Source organism: Triturus cristatus, chromosome 2_2 (assembly GCF_964204655.1).
Source record: "Triturus cristatus chromosome 2_2, aTriCri1.1, whole genome shotgun sequence".
In the NCBI taxonomy this organism is placed as follows: Eukaryota; Metazoa; Chordata; class Amphibia; order Caudata; family Salamandridae; genus Triturus; species Triturus cristatus.
Window position 1 is genome coordinate 101,638,586 of NC_140582.1, and position 17,378 is coordinate 101,655,963.

Consider the following 17,378-nt stretch of genomic DNA (forward strand, 5'->3'; position numbering starts at 1 on the left):
TGAAAATCAAGTGGTCCGTGAACCCAACAACCATGCTTCCTCTATATAGCTCAGAACTCCGTGTGATATTGCGGGGAGTGCTAGTAGCAGTCTTTCCTACTCATCCCTATATGTCCTTTTTAAGTTAGAGGTCTTCATGTCAACTTTGGTCAAAAGGGTGAAGACAATGTGTTAAATTCTGAATTCAACCAGTCTCACCTACTCTTCTTTGTTGGAAGTCAAAGATCCACTACAGTGCCTGAAAATGATGCCATTAGCAGATTAGCAGGCCTCATGACATCGGCATTGACCTACTGACATTTAGGACCCAGATATGCATAATTTTTCATTTAAAAAAAAAAAAAAGTGATGCTAAATTTTGAAAGCAATGTCTATTCAGGAGAGATTTGGATACCAACTTAGTTTACTAAAAGCAGATTTGTAACGACAAAATTAACATACAATGCATTTGAAGCCTGTTAGCAAATCAATCCAACATCGTTCTCTTGCAATTTATGAAAGACCAGAAGATATTGTGAGTCACATCATCTCATGCCAAACATTTGATTGACTAAGAAGTTGACCCAATTGCTGAAATGCTTCTAATAAAAGACACCCAAAGGAGTTCAGACTTGGGATATACTCCTTGAAGCAGAAACACCTGTTAACTTTGATCTGCATTTTCTCTATGTGCTACTAATGTAGACCAAGACTAATTAGAAGCCCCTGCTCCTTCTGCAGTACACAGAATGAATTTGATCCATAAATGTCTTGCTTCCTCAACAAGAATTGAAGAATATACCTTCTCTAGACAGTAAAAGGTCACCCTTTAATCGCATGGCATCCAAAGGTTTTGCTACATGGCAAGCAAACTACACCTGCTCAATAAAAACTCACCTGTTTGAAAAGTTGAGCAACCTTGTAACTTGTAATCTTTTTTGTAACATCCCAAAAATAGAAAAGAATACTATGAACTACTGCTACTAGAAAAATGCAGGGCTACGACAGAAGAGCAATCAATGAACAGAAGAATTATTAGTTTTGCAACATACACATAACCAATCAGGTCAGCGAAGGGTTGTTTGTAGAATGCTTCGTCGGCCACCCTAGACAGGAAGAGGTCCGAAAGGAGCGCAAGCAGGTAGGGAAAAAGAGAGAAAGTGTTGAAAAGAACAGAAAACATTTCCTGCAGGCTACAGAGATGGGATACTATTTTATTCCATGCAACAAATCAGACAGTTTTGGACTACGGCACTGAAATAAAACAGACAGTTAGAAAGATAAAAAAAATAAAGAACTGGTGATTTTTGTAAACATTTGAAAAGTGACTTTTGGTGCTCACTACTGTGCTTCCATCTGAGATATGGACATTTACAAACGACCTACCGTGTAATGCCTCTAAGCTGTGCCAACAGGTCTTCATGCTGGCCTAGTTTTACTGGTTTGAGAACTAAATTCCAAAGTGGAGGGCTCTACCTGAAACAGTACATAAGATGGAAATGCTCTATCTGCTCTTCACATTAACACTCACTGCCAAACTTTTTTTTGTTCTATGCTGGCCAACAGGCACGGTTTTGTAACTCTCCCCAAGCTTTCCAAGTTGAACACCTTTATGGTAGCATCATGACAGTGAACTCATCAACAATACTATTTAGCAGGCATCACCTTATTTAAGTGGACAAAGCTGAGTGTATAAAGAGGGTAAGGGACTAGTATAACCCACTGCTCCATGGTCAACAATACACTTACAACATGAACGTGCCAGTTGTATTATGGAACCATGCATGCAGTTACCTTGTGGTCAGTACAACTATTGCGACACTAACACGCATGACTTTACACGAATTTTCGCTGTAAACGCATATGCATGGCAAAAATGCAACAGCTAAGTATAACATACATACACATAGATATATATATATCTATCTCTCCACACACAAGGTTGCCCCAGTTGAGGGAGCCACCACGGAGGACCTTCAGACAACGAGGGCTCCAATCAGTTCAGCTCAACCACAGCCCTTTGCAGTACAATAAGTGGCTCAACACGTTTCGGGCCTGCGCCCTTGCTCACGAGCCTGAAAAAATGCAGATGGCAACCGTTAGTTCTCTCTGCTTTATTTTCAAATCTGTCCTGCCCGTGTGGGCGTGTATTGGCGCCTATTACGGCGTATGCAGTTTGATGCATTGTGGTATTTGCAGTCAGAAACGTGAGTATTACCCAAGTGGGTTGATGCCATTTGTCCGGATACAATTTCACTAAAATCCAAGGTGGGTGAAAGGAAAGTGGAAAGCTGAGCCTCAGGATTACATCTACCACTCGTTTGGAATACCTCCATTCCATGCTGACACTCAGCCTTTCCAAGTGTCACTGACCATGTCATGAGTGATGTAATATGTGACATAATCAGCAGTGCATTGCGGGGGCGCGAGTTATAGTTAGCTGAACTAACTATAACGGGCGAATTTCTATGGTTTTGTACGAGTGAAATGTCCAACTAACTAGAACTTTCCCTAAAACCTATGGTCTTTTCAGTGAATTTCAAAGGTTTTTTAAATGTAAATTTCTAACTATAACGTACCTGAAACCTATGGTCTTTTCGGTAAATATATATATATATATATACACACACATATTACCTACTGGCGGTCGCCAGTAGGTAGTTATAGTTAGGACCACGTTTCCATAGGAAAACCTCAACATTCTATTTTGAATAACTTTGGCGCCGGTTGACGAATCCTCGCGAATTTCTCAAAATAGGTGGGGCGCTACGCTCCGCTCCTACCCTGAAAGTCTCGGGGGGATCCGTCAAGCGGGGGCTGAGATAAAAGGGGGGTCCCAAAACGCGTTTTTCCCATGCATTTTTCCATAGGACCTTTAGAACGAGCTGCAGCCCGAACGGCTGAACAGAATTACTCAATTTGGCAGAGAGGTAGTCCCTAGGTCAAGGAAGTGCCTTTTGTAGGTTTGGTGTAAATCTGTTCAGTAGATTCTGAGAAAATAGCCTTTAAATCCAATATATATATCTGAGCCCGCTTACGGTACGCTTACCGTACGCTTACGGTAAGCGTACGGTGGCGTGCGCGAGCGCGATTCTGATTGGCTCTTAGATCTTAGTAAACATTCGAATCGGTCGAAACCAGGAAGCGGCGGCCGCCATTTTGTGTATTTCACTCTGAAAAAAAAGAGTGAAAACAAGGAAAGGGGGCAATGAGGAGAGTTACAGACCCACAAACATTTGTAAGGGGGTCAAAGAAGGACAGAAAAGTACAAAAAAAACATTTATTGATTTTAAAAAAAATCACGGGGTACGCGTACGGTAAGCTTACGGTAAGCGTACGGTAAAAAAAAATAAAAAAAAATAAATGAAAAGCAGATTTAAGAGTTTAGATATTAGGGAGCTCTAAAAAGAGCTGTTGTGTTTATGAAGTCATTTTTTAAGTGGTACCTACAAGTAAGTACCGATGCAGAGTCTAAGGTTCAAGAGGAAGACTCTGTTCCCTTCATCATTGAAGTGCACACCATCTCCTCTATAAATGTCTTGCATGTCATAACGCAAGTTGTTGTGGAAAATGGCACCCATACCATAGTCACGGAGGAAAGCAGAAACAGATTTGTTGACGTGCTTTCTTGCTTTGTCAATCTGTGGACAGAAATGATTGGACCAGTTCCATTTTTGCCTTTGGCATATGTTGGAAAACACAAAGGCAGTTTTAGGGAAAAGTGTAAACAGTTGTGCAAAGGTGTCCTTCATAAGCATTTCCAGACCTACCCCAGTCAAAGTGCCTAGGTCATTGCCACCACAGTGCACTATTATGAGGTCAGGGTGTTGGATTTGAATGAAGGATTTCACCAATGGCATCAATTGGTGCCACTTTAACCCTCTCTGACCAATCCATTTAATGTCTACATTTGGCAAAGCAAGGTCTCTCACCATACCTGTTTTCTCTGCAAACTTTTCACTCCAGAAGACATAGCTGTGCCCTACAATCCACACTGTGAACATCTTCAAAGGAGAACTGGATGCACTCAGGAGGTGTCTTTCAGTAGAATGGCAATATGAAAAGAAAGACAGTTTGGAAATGGAGGCATACATATTTTTTTCAAAACAAAAAGAACTGATTAGCTGTTTCATACCATTCTAGAATAAAAAATAGGCTGTATGTGTAAATTAATAGAAGCATGTTTTGTATTGGTAAAAAAAAATGTGTAACCAAAGAACAGTACTATGGATTTGCTGTTAGGTTTGAAAAGTCAAGCACTCTTGCTCTGTGGAATTGAAACATTGTTTTGCGAACTTCTGACCTAACTCAACACAGCAGTGTTCCATGAGCTGTTGCTATGGTAGCAGGGAGAAGTCAAGTTGGGGGAAGGGTACTAGGCAGAAGTCAAGTTGGGGGAAGGGTACTTTTGGAAAAGGGTTGGTTTTCAACCAATAGAAATGTGTAATTTCATTTGAAAAAAAGGGGGAAGCACTGAGATTTGAAACTTACAAGTATATGTGTGGAAAAATAGAGGGAAAGTTTGCCATTATCTGGTTCTGCTGAGAGGAGAGAGGTGAACACAACAGAGATCCTGGCTCTGATAATCTGCTGTTTGAGTGTCACATTTCTTTCACAACTAACTAATTTTAAAGGTGAGTTTACAGTTTGAGAGGGGATGTATGTGGTAACTTAAGAAAAGAATAATAGAAATGGAAATTGTTTTTGTTGTAGTTACACATGGTGGTTTCATAATGTGTCAGTCTGTAAAAGTGATTTTCACTTGCCCCGAAAAAAAAAAAAGAGCAGTAAGTGTGCTTTCAAATTGGCAAAGAAATTTCGTTTTGGGACTAATGTGAAAACATGACTCTGTGTGCAGAGAGGAATTATAGGCAGAGATTTAAAGCGTATTGCTCTGGTGATTTCACAGTTGCATTAGATGGAAAGGGGGAGCGAATTTTTGGGGGAAGAAGTAGAGTCTTAGCACACACCCATGTGCTTGCCATGTATAGTCATGCACAGTATTTACAAGCGAGTGGGGTTTTCAGGTTTCAGTCTGTAATGCAAATACATTCAGCATCACTAAGGCTGGTTGCCCTTGCTGGAGTGTAGGCAGTCACCGAGAATACACATGGTGGTGGTCTGAAAAAACAGTTTGGACATGTGCATTTAAATAAATCAAAAAAAGTGGTTTCATAATGTGTCAGTCTGTAAAAGTGATTTTCACTTGTAAAAAGTGATTTTCACTTGCGCCGATAAAAAAAAGAGCAGTAAGTGTGCTTTCAAATTGGCAAAGAAATTTCGTTTTGGGACTAATGTGAAAACATGACTCTGTGTGCAGAGAGGAATTATAGGCAGAGATTTATTGCGTATTGCTCTGGTGATTTCACAGTTGCATTAGATGGAAAGGGGGAGCCATTTTTTGGTGCAGAAGCAGACTCTTAGCACACACCCAGCTGCTTACCATGTGGAATCATGGACAGTATTCACAAGCGAGTGGGGTTTGAGGTTTCAGTCAGTAATGCAAATACATTCAGCATCACTAAGGCTGGTTGCCCTTGCTGGAGTGTAGGCAGTCACCCAGGTTACAAATGGTGCTGGTCTGAAAAATGTAAATATGTGTACTGTATTATAAAATGTTTTAAAAATATTAATACTTTTTTCTTTTTTTCCAGATAGATATAGAAAATTTTCGAAAACTACAAACATTTTTAAAACTATTTTTAAAAAAAACAAATGAATAAATATTTTTTCAGTAAGTATGGTAAGTCAATAATAATAATTGTAGTCTCTCAAGGACAATGTAATGTGATAAATGATTTTTAGTGTTTTAAAAAAAAAAGTACGCGCACCGTAAAAAAAAAATAAAAAAAAGTTTTTAAAAACATATGTAAAAAAAAGATGAAAGATAAGGTTGGCTCTTAAAACAACCGTTGTGTTCATGCAGGGACAGAGGAAAGGAAGCATGGGAAAATTATTCAAAGCGACAAATGTGCTGATCTATTTTGTTGTTCACTAGGGAAACACTGGTCTCCCTATGGCAAATTAGATCTTTACAAAATGTGCAATGAATATCAACCTTCCGAAATCGTGGGTTCATTTCCAGAGGGCCAGCAAAAGGAGATTCTCCCCCCACAGATGAAGGGCTCACCTGACCTGCAGAAGAAGGAGTCAGCCCTGCAGATGATGGTTCAGGCTGAGCTACTGTGGATGTACTGGCTCGTCTTTCTGAAGAGTTACCTCCAAAAAGATGACCATGTGTCCTTCTGTGTACATCCTGGAGGTGTCTCTTCATGGTGTGATTCCCAAAGGAATACTTCCTGTTAGGATTACCTCTAGAAAGTACACGCTTACACAGCTTACAAGTCACTAAGGGTGCATTTACCTTTTGCTGGCCTTCAGGAAAAGTAAAATAATCCCATACATAAGAGGGCTTTTGTTTCCTCGATCTCTGCCTCAAGACAGTGCTGCTAGTGCTAGCCTCACTCTCAGAAGAGCTCTGCTGTTCTGCCATCGTATCCCAAAGACAAACCAGCTCCTTCTCCCAAGGGATCACAAGCAGAAATGAGGGGAATGGGTGTGGTGTAGGAGAGTTCTAGAACTGAAAGTAGTTTCAACCAATCAAAAGTTGTGTTTCATGATCACATGACCTACCGTACGCTTACGGTACGCTTACGGTACGCTTACGGCAAAAGTGCGCATGCGCGTAAAAAAGACACGCGCTTGCGCGCATGCGCATAACAGTCACTCCCGGCACTTCCGCGTAACGTGCGCGTGTAGCGTACACGCGTACGCGTCCCACGCGGAGTACGCGCGGCTACGCAAATTGCGTAACTATACGCAAGCAGCGTAGGAAAATTACGGACGTTGCGTAAACCGTACGCTTACCGTGAGCTTACGGTACGCGTACTAAAAAAAATTAAAAAAAATAAAAAAAAAAAATTAGCATTTAAAAAACCTTGCAAATTCACTGAAAAAACCATGGGTTTCACACACGTTATAGTTAGGAATTAGCATTTAAAAAACCTCAGAAATTCAGTGAAAAAACCATAGGTTTCACACATGTTATAGTTAGCTGGACATTTTACTCGTAAAAAACCAATGAAATTGCCCCGTTATAGTTAGTTCAGCTAACTATAACTTGCGCGCCCGCAATGCACTGCTGATGACGTCACATATTACATCACTCATGACATGGTCAGTGACATCACTCATGACATCACTGATGACATCTCAAATGACATCACTGATGACATTATCCTTGTGATAGAGTGGTAGACCTCCTCTCACCCTAATATAACCTTTGACACACACATTCAAAAATAGAGACTAAAATTTTCAAAACAATGGACATACCAATACCAGTTACAACAACCTCTTCAGTAATTCTAAGATCCACATACACATCCACTCATTCACCAACAGTCCAATACAGTCACTCATACATGTACTCACTCATCATATGTACTCATACACCTATACATCCTGTTACACAATGCCACTCATGCATAGAGTTACTCACACACAGTCACTCGTGCTAATAAAGAATCAAACATACATTTACTTGCATATACAGTTATACACACACCACCATACTTACTTCTACGGAAACTTACACATACTTAGTCTTTTAAACAATCACTTATAGAAACACATACTTATTCATACAGGAACTCTTCCAATCTCTCACCCTTGCATATACTCACATATATACACCAATAGTCACATATACTAGTTTAAAACATATGTAGTTACTCATAAAGACACTATTGAGACAGTCATTCACTCACTAACACACCCATACACACACTCATCCACCCATGCAGTCCTGCACACATGCTGTCTTCAACACACACAAACAGTGAGTCACTCATTCATGCACCTATGCACTACGTAATACCCCCCACCGAACCATGCAGACACTCAGACTGATACTCAAAAAACCAACTAATAACCTATATAGTCACCCATGTAGCTACTCACCAACCCATGCAGCCACTTATACACAAAGTGAGAGACTGATACAGATATATACATATTTAAACATTACTCACTAAGCCATGTATTCCCTAAGATACACTTAATCAGTCAGTTAAACAATCAATTGTTCAAAAACAAATCATCCATTTAGACACTTATATACCCATTTATTCTTCCATCGACCTTGAGATATACATATATAAAACATATTTAATTTTCAGAAAAACACACATTCACTGGATGATGTCATCAGTGATGTCATCAGTGATGTCATTTGAGATGTCATCAGTGATGTCATGAGTGATGTCACTGACCATGTCATGAGTGATGTAATATGTGACGTCATCAGCAGTGCATTGCGGGCGCGCAAGTTATAGTTAGCTGAACTAACTATAACGGGGCAATTTCATTGGTTTTTTACGAGTAAAATGTCCAGCTCACTATAACATGTGTGAAACCTATGGTTTTTTCACTGAATTTCTAAGGTTTTTTAAATGCTAATTCCTAACTATAACGTGTGTGAAACCCATGGTTTTTTCAGTGAATATATATATATATATATATATATATATATATATATATATATATATATACACACACACACACCTGTTAAAAATATATGTATGTATATATGTGTATACATACGCACACAATTCAAATACCCATATCCACCTGAAAATTACCCTTGCCACTCAAAAGCTCATACCCACCCTATACCTTAAAATTACCCTCGATACCCCAAAACCTATACCCACCCTAAACCCTCCAAAATACCCTTGATACCCAAAAAGCAAGGTCCCTCCGCTCTGTAAAGCGGGCCATACTTGCGCATTTGCAGAACAGGATACGGATTTCCTCCCAGAACTTCGATAGCGCTGCTGGACTGTCTCTGGTGGTCCGGACTACAGCTTTACCTTTGACTGTGATGTTGGAACACACTGCCATGCTAATCTTAATCCTTCCCTTGCAGGGCCCACAGCCTTGGAGTTGGACCTACCCGTCTGTGACTCAATGTCACCTACAATGAGGGGCTGATTGGGTTGCTTAGTAGTGGTCACTTGCCTTGAATGAGTGATTAAGTTGAGCAGCCCTAGGCTACTGTGTTGGGACTTCTTTCCTGGTCTCCGCTCCCTCACTTAGGGGATTGAACTTAAGTTTGGGACCCTGTGCTTGATAGGAAAACTACCCACTTGCAGGGCACGGGAGCTATGTTGGGCCAACATAGGAGAGATTTCACCAACGCCGGCTTAGTGGACGCCTGCGATATCTCCACCTGGTGAGCAGGACTACTCTATCTACTCTAATGTCCATTTATCTTATTCCTGCATCAATGATGTGTTCCTTAAGCGCTTCTTGTTGTGTGGCCTTGAATCAGCAGGCTTATCAGACATGTCCATCTCCGATTAAGCAACATGTAGAACTGACTTGAGCCCTCTGGGTGGGCTCCTGCGTGCACCTTCCTGCTGGCAACTGGACAAACAGGAGACCTTTATGGCCTACTACCAGACACTCTACACTAGTGGGGTTGAAGATCAGGCCACTATACACTTGTACCTTCGGGACTGCCCTTGGCCGATCTTAGACCCACAGATAACCCAGTACCTGGATGCCCGCATTACAGAACCTAGAAAAGCTCTAGGGAGACTCTCAGTGAGAGAAACCCCAGACCCAGACAGCATGCCCAAACTAGACAAGGACCCTACTTTTTGCTCCTCCTATCGGCTCGTTGCATTATTGAACACAGACGCCAAGCTCTACACTAAGATGCTGGCCAATCAGTTAGAACTCCTACTGCCAGGCTTGAATGAGCCAGATCAGGTGGGTTTCATTCAACACCAGCAAGGACCATAAAATACCAGGTGCCTCGCACACTTGGTGGAAAAGGCTCACTTTCATAGCATCCCTGCCCTTCTTCTGTCCTTAGATGCCAAGAAGGCATTCGTCGACAGGTTGAGCTGGGCTTTCTTGAGAGCTGTTCTTATCAAGATAGGCAGGGTTCCGTCATGGTTAGCAAAATTATTGGCTCATGTGCCATGCCGACTGCTACCATCTGGGTGAATGGCCAACTTACCAAACCATTGAGCTCCAGCACGGCACCAAACAGGGTAGCCCCATGTTCTCTCTACTATTTGCCCCGGTTGTAGAACCGTTGGCAATCTGCTTTCGCCAGGCATGGGATGTTGCCGCCATATCATTTGGAGGGCGAGAACACAAGGTCCTGCTTTATGCAGATGATCTTTTGACACTGACTGAGCCAACGACTACTCTCCCAGCAGTGGTGCAGAACCTGCAGGAGTTTGAAGTAGACTCGGGCTACAAAATCAACAAGGACAAAATCAAAGACACTCAACCTGACCATCCCTCCACTACAACTCCCGCAATTGCAGGGACTGGCTCCCTTCCAATGGACGACCCATCACGTTCAATACCTGGGCCTTACTATTACTAGAATTTTGCAGACTTGGATCCGGGCTAAATGGCCACGCTGCCGCAGGGCCATATTGGAGGACATGTGCCGGTGGAAATCGCTGGATGTCTGTCTCCTGGGTTGTCGGGTAAATGTGGTCAAAATGAACACCCTTCCTTGGTGGCTCTATCTTTTTCAAGCACTTCCAATCCCATCTCTGTGGAGGATATTTGACAGATGCAACGGGATCTCCGATCCTTCATCTGGAAAGGGAACCAGCTGCGCATCTCCAATACTCTGCTTATGCTCCTCAGAAATTGAGGGAGTCTGGCTTGCTTCAACCTTCTAGATTACTACCGGGCAGCCCATTTACGTTTTATCTCGGAATGTGTTGTCGGGGAGAGCGTAAAACATTGGTTCCAATGGACCGGGAGGTTGCTTGCAGAACTCTCTGAGACTTGGCCTGGCTCCCCAAGTCCCATCATCCCCGTAGTGCGTACATGGCGACACCAACCAGGAAGGTACTCGAGGTACGAGAAAGGGCGGCAGTTGAGGGCAGCCTGACTAATTTCCAATCCCCAAACACCCCCATAGCCAAAAATCCAGACTTCACACCTGCACTCTGTGTAGGCTTCTTCCCTGATTGGGATAGGGGGAATGTTTAATACTGCAAGACCCCTTTCATGGTCAGACAATGAAATAGTTTGAACAATGCAGGGACAGATTTCTGACAGACTGACACCAAAAACATTTCCAACTTTGTTACTAGGCACCCCCCCATAAATGTACTACTGTCACTCTAAAGCCTACTCTTTATAATCATATGGTCTGCAGTTGTAAAAGGTAAAGGTAAACTATGTCAGTGATTTAGTACCTGTTTTTATTTCCCATTTTCTTATTCTTGCATTTCCCAATAGCGTTGGCTATAGCCACGATGTTGTCTTTTGGCATTTTGTGTGTGTAGCATATTACTTCTGTACAGTGCATACTTTGTAATGAAATGCCTTCAAGTGTTTATAACGGACCAAAACTGAGAGCTCTGGACTGGAGACCGTTTCTTACAATGTCAGTCAGTTGGTCTAAAAGGTGTATGAAACACATGACCATCCAATCCCTGGCGTTACTCCAGAGTGCACAGAGCAATGGTCACCTGTTACAGTTGCAATTGAGGAATTTGTGAGCAGGAAGTACACAGTCAGTTGGTTAGAGAATTAGTAAGCACTAGATCTATTCTATTCGTTTTTATATAGAGCATGGCTACCAGTAGGTATCCCAGTGCTGGCAACGCAACACACAATACATCACTGTGGTGGCAGGGAAAATTAGCTGTCAAACAGTTAACAAACTGCCATGTTTTTAAAAGTTTACAGAACCAGAATTCATCGTTAGCCAGTCTCATTGGGTGAGGAAGGGAGTTCCATAACTTGGCCGCATTATAGCCAACGGACCGCCCTGCATTTCTTTCTCTTCAAATGGATGGACCAGTGGCGAGTCGGGCATTGGTGGAACAGGGGACTATTTGGCATATACAGGGAGATCAGCGGTCTGAGAATGGAAGGGCCTTTAATCTGAGGTGCCCCACAAGTGATGCACGGGGTTTAAAATTTGACCCTCTGCTGGAAAAGTAGCCAATGAAGAGTGGCTAGGGCTGCTGGGCACAGTTGCGTCGGGGGACATTAAGCAGAGCTCGGGCTGCTGAGTTCTGCACCACTAGCAGTTTTTTTATAACAGCTTTTGGCGCTACCCGGTATAATGAATTCTCGCAGTCCAGGCAAGAGAGAATTAGTACCTGGACCACCAGCCTTCTGAAGAGGAGGGTGAGCAGGTGTAATATTTTGTGGAGCATTCTGAGAATGCCGTAGCAGAGTTGAGTGGCATGGTCTTCCAAACCTAATGCTTTGTCCAACCCTACACCTAGACTCTTAATACCGCATTGGGGGCAGGGGGTATGCCCAGGCAATCTGGCCAGCCTTTGTCCAGATGTGGATTAATGTTTCCTAGTACCATGAACCCGGTTTTCTCCCCGATTGAATTTAAGGCAGGATTCGGCCATCCAGCTTGCTATTTTTTTCCAAGCAAAGATCTCAGAGTGGGGGATTGGGGATCTCGTCCTTGGGAGAGGGATAACACCAACTGGGTGTCATCGGCATACAATACCATGGCTATACAGTATGACAGTACAATATCTGCTGCTAACAGACACATTGAACAGCGAACTCAGGGACAAGCCATGGAGTACTCCACACTTCAATGGAAAGATGTCTGATGAGCAGGATCTGTCAAAGACTTCAAAAGTCATGACCTTCAGCAAAAAGATGAGCCATTTAAGCGCCAGTCCCCTAACACGTGCATTATTGGTTGTTTTAATGAGGATGCCATGGTTTTACCAAGTCTAATGCTGCACTAAGGTCAAGGAGTACGATGGCTGTCGTACACCCTCAATGAAGCAGCATTCTTGACTCCTCTACTTCCGCCAAGAGGTCGGTTTCTGTGCTGTGTTTAGGGCAAAAACCAGTCTGGGTAGAATGTAGGACATTGTTTCTGAAAAATCCGAGGTGTGCCGATTTACATTTTCTCTACGACTTTACTGAAACCTGGGAGTTCCTAGATTGGTCTTTGTGACATATGGGGTCCAGGGTAGGTTTTTTTGGGAAGTGGTTTGACCATGGCATGTTTCCATGTCAGGGGCTCTATTCCTTTTGCAAGAGATAAGTTGTCCATTTCTTACATAGCCAGGATGGTGAGTTCAGCCACATAGAAAGAAAGTGCTGTGGGGCCGGATCAAGTGGAGAACCCGATTTGACTTTGCTAAATAACATTGTGACGGTATCAGGGGTGAGACTGGGAAAGTACACTAGAAATCTTTCCTCCACTGCTTGATTATTAGTGACTAAACTGAGGCTTGAGTCCCCGTCGGGTTTGCGAAATGCTAGATAAATGCATGTAATTATTTCTAAGTATCTCTCAAGGTCATTACAGCTTGTTGCCATACGTTCGGGAGTTGCGCTATTTGATGTGGGTTCCAGCAATGCTTTCACGATCAGAAACATCGCGGAATTGGAAGTGTGGTTGATCCTTGCTTCGTAGTGGACTGCTTGCACTTTTCAGAGTGGTATCTTCTCAAGGTTTCTTGATATTCTCGTTTACTTGATTCTCTATTGTCTTTACCGCATTTGCTTTCAGCTTTTTTAGACACCTTTTTTAGTGCCACGAGGTAGAGGGTTTACAAAGGGGTGGATTTGTCCTTGGTACGCCAAGTAAGAGTTTTTATAGGGATGACCAGGTCCAGTGAGTGACTTATCCACTGTATAATCTTGTCGTTCGCAGTCCGCGGGTCTGTGACTAAGTCAGGTCTAATATCCCTAAGGGTATGTTTCCATTTTTCGCTGTTCAATTTGGCCAGCTGTGGTCTCTCCTGGTGATTGGACTAGGGAGTGGGTTACCACTCAGGATGTTCAGGAAGAAGGGGGATCAAAAATGGTCTGACCACAATACCGGGCTAGGGTCCAGGATGTTCTGATGGGGACCATTAGAAAAAATGGAGTCCAGCAGGTGACCTCTCATGTTTGAGGCCATGAATGTTTGAGGCTGTGAATGTTTTGAGGCATTTGTAAAGCAGAGATTATTCAGAAACCCAGAGTCTAGCGGACCTGCAGAATCTACCAGGTGAATATTGAGGTCGCACAGTAAAGTTAAGTTTGGTTTACTGATTGCCCAACGGGCAATTATATCCGGAAGGTCCTGGGCAAAGTGGCTGTATGGGCCAGGGGACCTGCAAGCAGAGAAGGTAAATGTAGGGGCGCAGGGAGATGGCAAATGCCAAACTTTCGCAGTCTGTGAGAGGTTTGGGTTAAAGTAACAATTTAAGGCATCCTTGAAGATGATGGCAATCCCCTCACTTCTTATCTAATCTAGCTCTAAAACATATGTGATAGCCTGGAAGCAGGCTTTGAGTAATATCCAGTCCTGCTTCCGCATGGAACCAGGTTTCGGTCAGAAAGGCTGCGTTGGTTTTTTCCCCTCCAAAGAGGAACATTTTGAACTTCTGGGCAGGAAGGGATTTACCAATATCCAATCCCTTATACAATTAAGGTATCCTTAATATTTAGCAGATACTAGTGACGTGGTTGAGTAGGTCCGGGGTGGATGATGGCAAGCTGAGGGCATAGTCCCAAAACAGTGACATCATACATGATACAATTCCACCTTGATGGGTCGGAGTGGAACACTGCTTTCTCCTCTCCTTTCTGCCAGAGTGTGGTGGGACTGTCTAGCTGCTTGTTTTTGATCTATACAGTACAGGGGGTGGGCACAAAATGGGACTTTGTGATAAGTTTGGGATAGGGATGTAGTTTACATATTGTACCTGTGTCTGCATTGGGGGACGGAGCCCTCTGTGCAAATACACACTTGTGTTTTTTCTCCACAGTGAAACCATTTTTTCCTCTGGAGTTCGCAACATCTAGCTGGTGAAAGTACTTCATAAGGTCCGTTCATTTGCATTTATCCAGCTTGAAGACTGAGTTCAAGAGACCCAAAGGATACCAAAGAGCTCTGCGACTATGAATTTCTTGGTCAATAAAAATAGTCTCCAAAAGATCTATTAAGTTGTATAGTGTACATAGAATGTTCTGCTAGCTGTGTTATGTTACAAAATACTAGCAAACAGATTTATTTAGAGCGCGTAAAAGGGCAGGTGGTGCAGAAGACCTCATGACCAGATTAAGCACATATTTCTTTAATATTTTTTAGCAGATGTAATTTCAGCCAAAAGGGAAATTTCCACATCAAATAACCTTGATCTCATTTTTGTGTCTGCTCATGGACGGAACACTCTAATCCCTTCTCTTAAAGGGACAGATGTTCTATCAAGAGAAGTGTGTCTTTTTAAAGTCATACAAAACACTACCCATCTACGCGTCTTCAAGAACAGACATTAGAGGAGTATTATTGTTTGGCATGTAATAGCAGCTGTGACACAACCAGAGAGATCATGTATGCATTTACTAGGCAGGTGGCTGAACCACACACCTCTCTACTCCATTAAAAAATAGTGTTTGGCTTTCATGCAAGGAACTAAAAAGTACTACTGTCAAGTTAATAGCATATTGCTTCAAAAGGTTTCCTGGCTTTGTTCAGAATTTCCATACAGTGCTCTCAGCCTGGCAATGCCGCTTGCATTAAAAACTTCAGTAATCAAGCTCTCAGATTTAATGTGGATTAACTATGCTGTGTGGTGGTATCTTTCCCTTCCAAGAGAGGAGGTTGGATCTTAAGGTCTACCTCCTATCAGGGCCATGTCGAGGTGAGAGGCAGAGTTCAATAATTATTAGTTTAATATACAGTTTGGGATTCTCAGCTCCTTTTCTGTGCTGAAAGTCACACTGACATATAACGACAGGAAAGAGTGAAAAAGTGTAAAGAAGCATCCTCTCACTAAGATGGAAGTACTGCGTAAGCGACCTAAGACTTCTTTTATTTAATAGGCCTGGGGTGCTCAGCATTCTGTAACAATACAACCCAGTAGCTTCAATTTAATTCCTCTCAATGTGTTTTTCATCACTACATTATAGTTACAAAATGTTTCGTTAAAGTGTTTAACAGGCACACAAAATTATACAAATTAAGGGAAGATCAATCATGAGTTAACATCGTGGACAATCAGACAAGACTGAGGAAGTAGATGCTCTTCATAAAGGCTTCAAAAGGAGGAAAATAATAGAGATTAAATAATGGAGAGGGAGAAAGGTCCAGAGTGTAGCGCTTTGTGCTTTTTCAAACTACTTTCACTTAAATCTCCGCTTCCCCTTATTGGATTTTTATTATTTTGGTCTTATTTTACTTAACAAATTTTCTCTCGATTTTAAAATTGGTTGAGTAATGTTATTGTGTTTTGTGTAATTTGTTTGTTAATTGTATATGCACTGCTTAAATACTTTATTGATTCTTGTCCACCCAAAATAATAATCCACTTTCCTACTAAGACCTTTCCAGGTATTCTACAACAGGCCAGGATGAAATCATTGGAGTTAATGCTGCGCACATACTGAAAACGAAGGAATTACCAGGCAATATATTTGACAAGGTCAAAATAACTTAAGTCGGGAAAGTTATGTTAAACAATCCTAACTTGCATCATTGCCCACCTTCCTCATTTGGATTTGTTGACACTATCCCTTCACCCACCTTTCACTTACCCCAAACGTCTGCGAGGGGACCACGTGACAAGCCTAGACCATTAGAGCAAAGGATTAGACTCACCTTGTGCACAAAGTGCACAAAGAAATTCTTTCCCACACTAACAGCCAACAGGCATGGTAAACATATCACTCTGAACTGGGTTTTTCCAACCACTAAAACATACAACAATCCCACCCACTCTTGAATAAACTAATCAATCACTGAGACCTGGATAATTAGAGACATATTTGTAATCACGTTTTCCAGTATAGTCTTGAGAGGAGAGGGGATAAACTGTGTGAAACCGAGCAAATCCTCCTCACATGCAACATAGGCGTCCGATCCATCAGGAGAACGGAGACTGCATGTGACCATTAGAGAATACTTAATAGCAGATCCACTGTTTCCTTCCTAAACAAAGCCAGCAAGTGTTCATCAGGTCAGAGCAGCCTTCTTCAGCATGTAGCTTGCGGGCTACTAGTAGCTCTCCATACACCTGTATATAGCCCTCCTGTGTGCAGACCAGCTGTATACATTTGGAAATGTTGCTTAATTAATATATGCATGCCAAAGTTGAAAATGTGTATATGAGAGAAAAGTGTACCCATTTTCAGAACTCATAACCTTATGTTTGGGGAAAAAATGGTTGAAATGCCAAAATATCACTGAAGCTGATATTTGAGTAATAAATAATGCAGCACTGGAGAGAATCATTAATATTATTACCTTGATACCAGGAGCTTTGCAGCTATGGTTGTAACCTTCTACCCATTTAGAGGTATTTCAAATTGACGAAAACTGGTTTACACCACTGCTGGCAACCAGGTCTGATGTACTAAGGTGACCACTGCTG

The 17,378-nt window shown here is 42.2% G+C and overlaps 1 protein-coding gene across 3 annotated transcripts in view; it reads right to left on the reverse strand.

Moving 5' to 3' along the window:
* Positions 1 to 17,378, reverse strand: part of CLTA (clathrin light chain A) — a 94,810-nt gene that overhangs the window by 22,340 nt on the left and 55,092 nt on the right. For 2 of the 3 annotated variants that reach the window (XM_085641108.1, XM_085641107.1), the window contains exon 5: positions 1,032 to 1,085. The exons of the other annotated variant lie outside the window; for it this stretch is intronic. In XM_085641108.1, the coding sequence (XP_085497234.1) occupies positions 1,032 to 1,085 (54 nt within the window). The remainder of the gene's footprint in view (positions 1 to 1,031; positions 1,086 to 17,378) is intronic. 3 annotated transcript variants of the gene reach the window in all.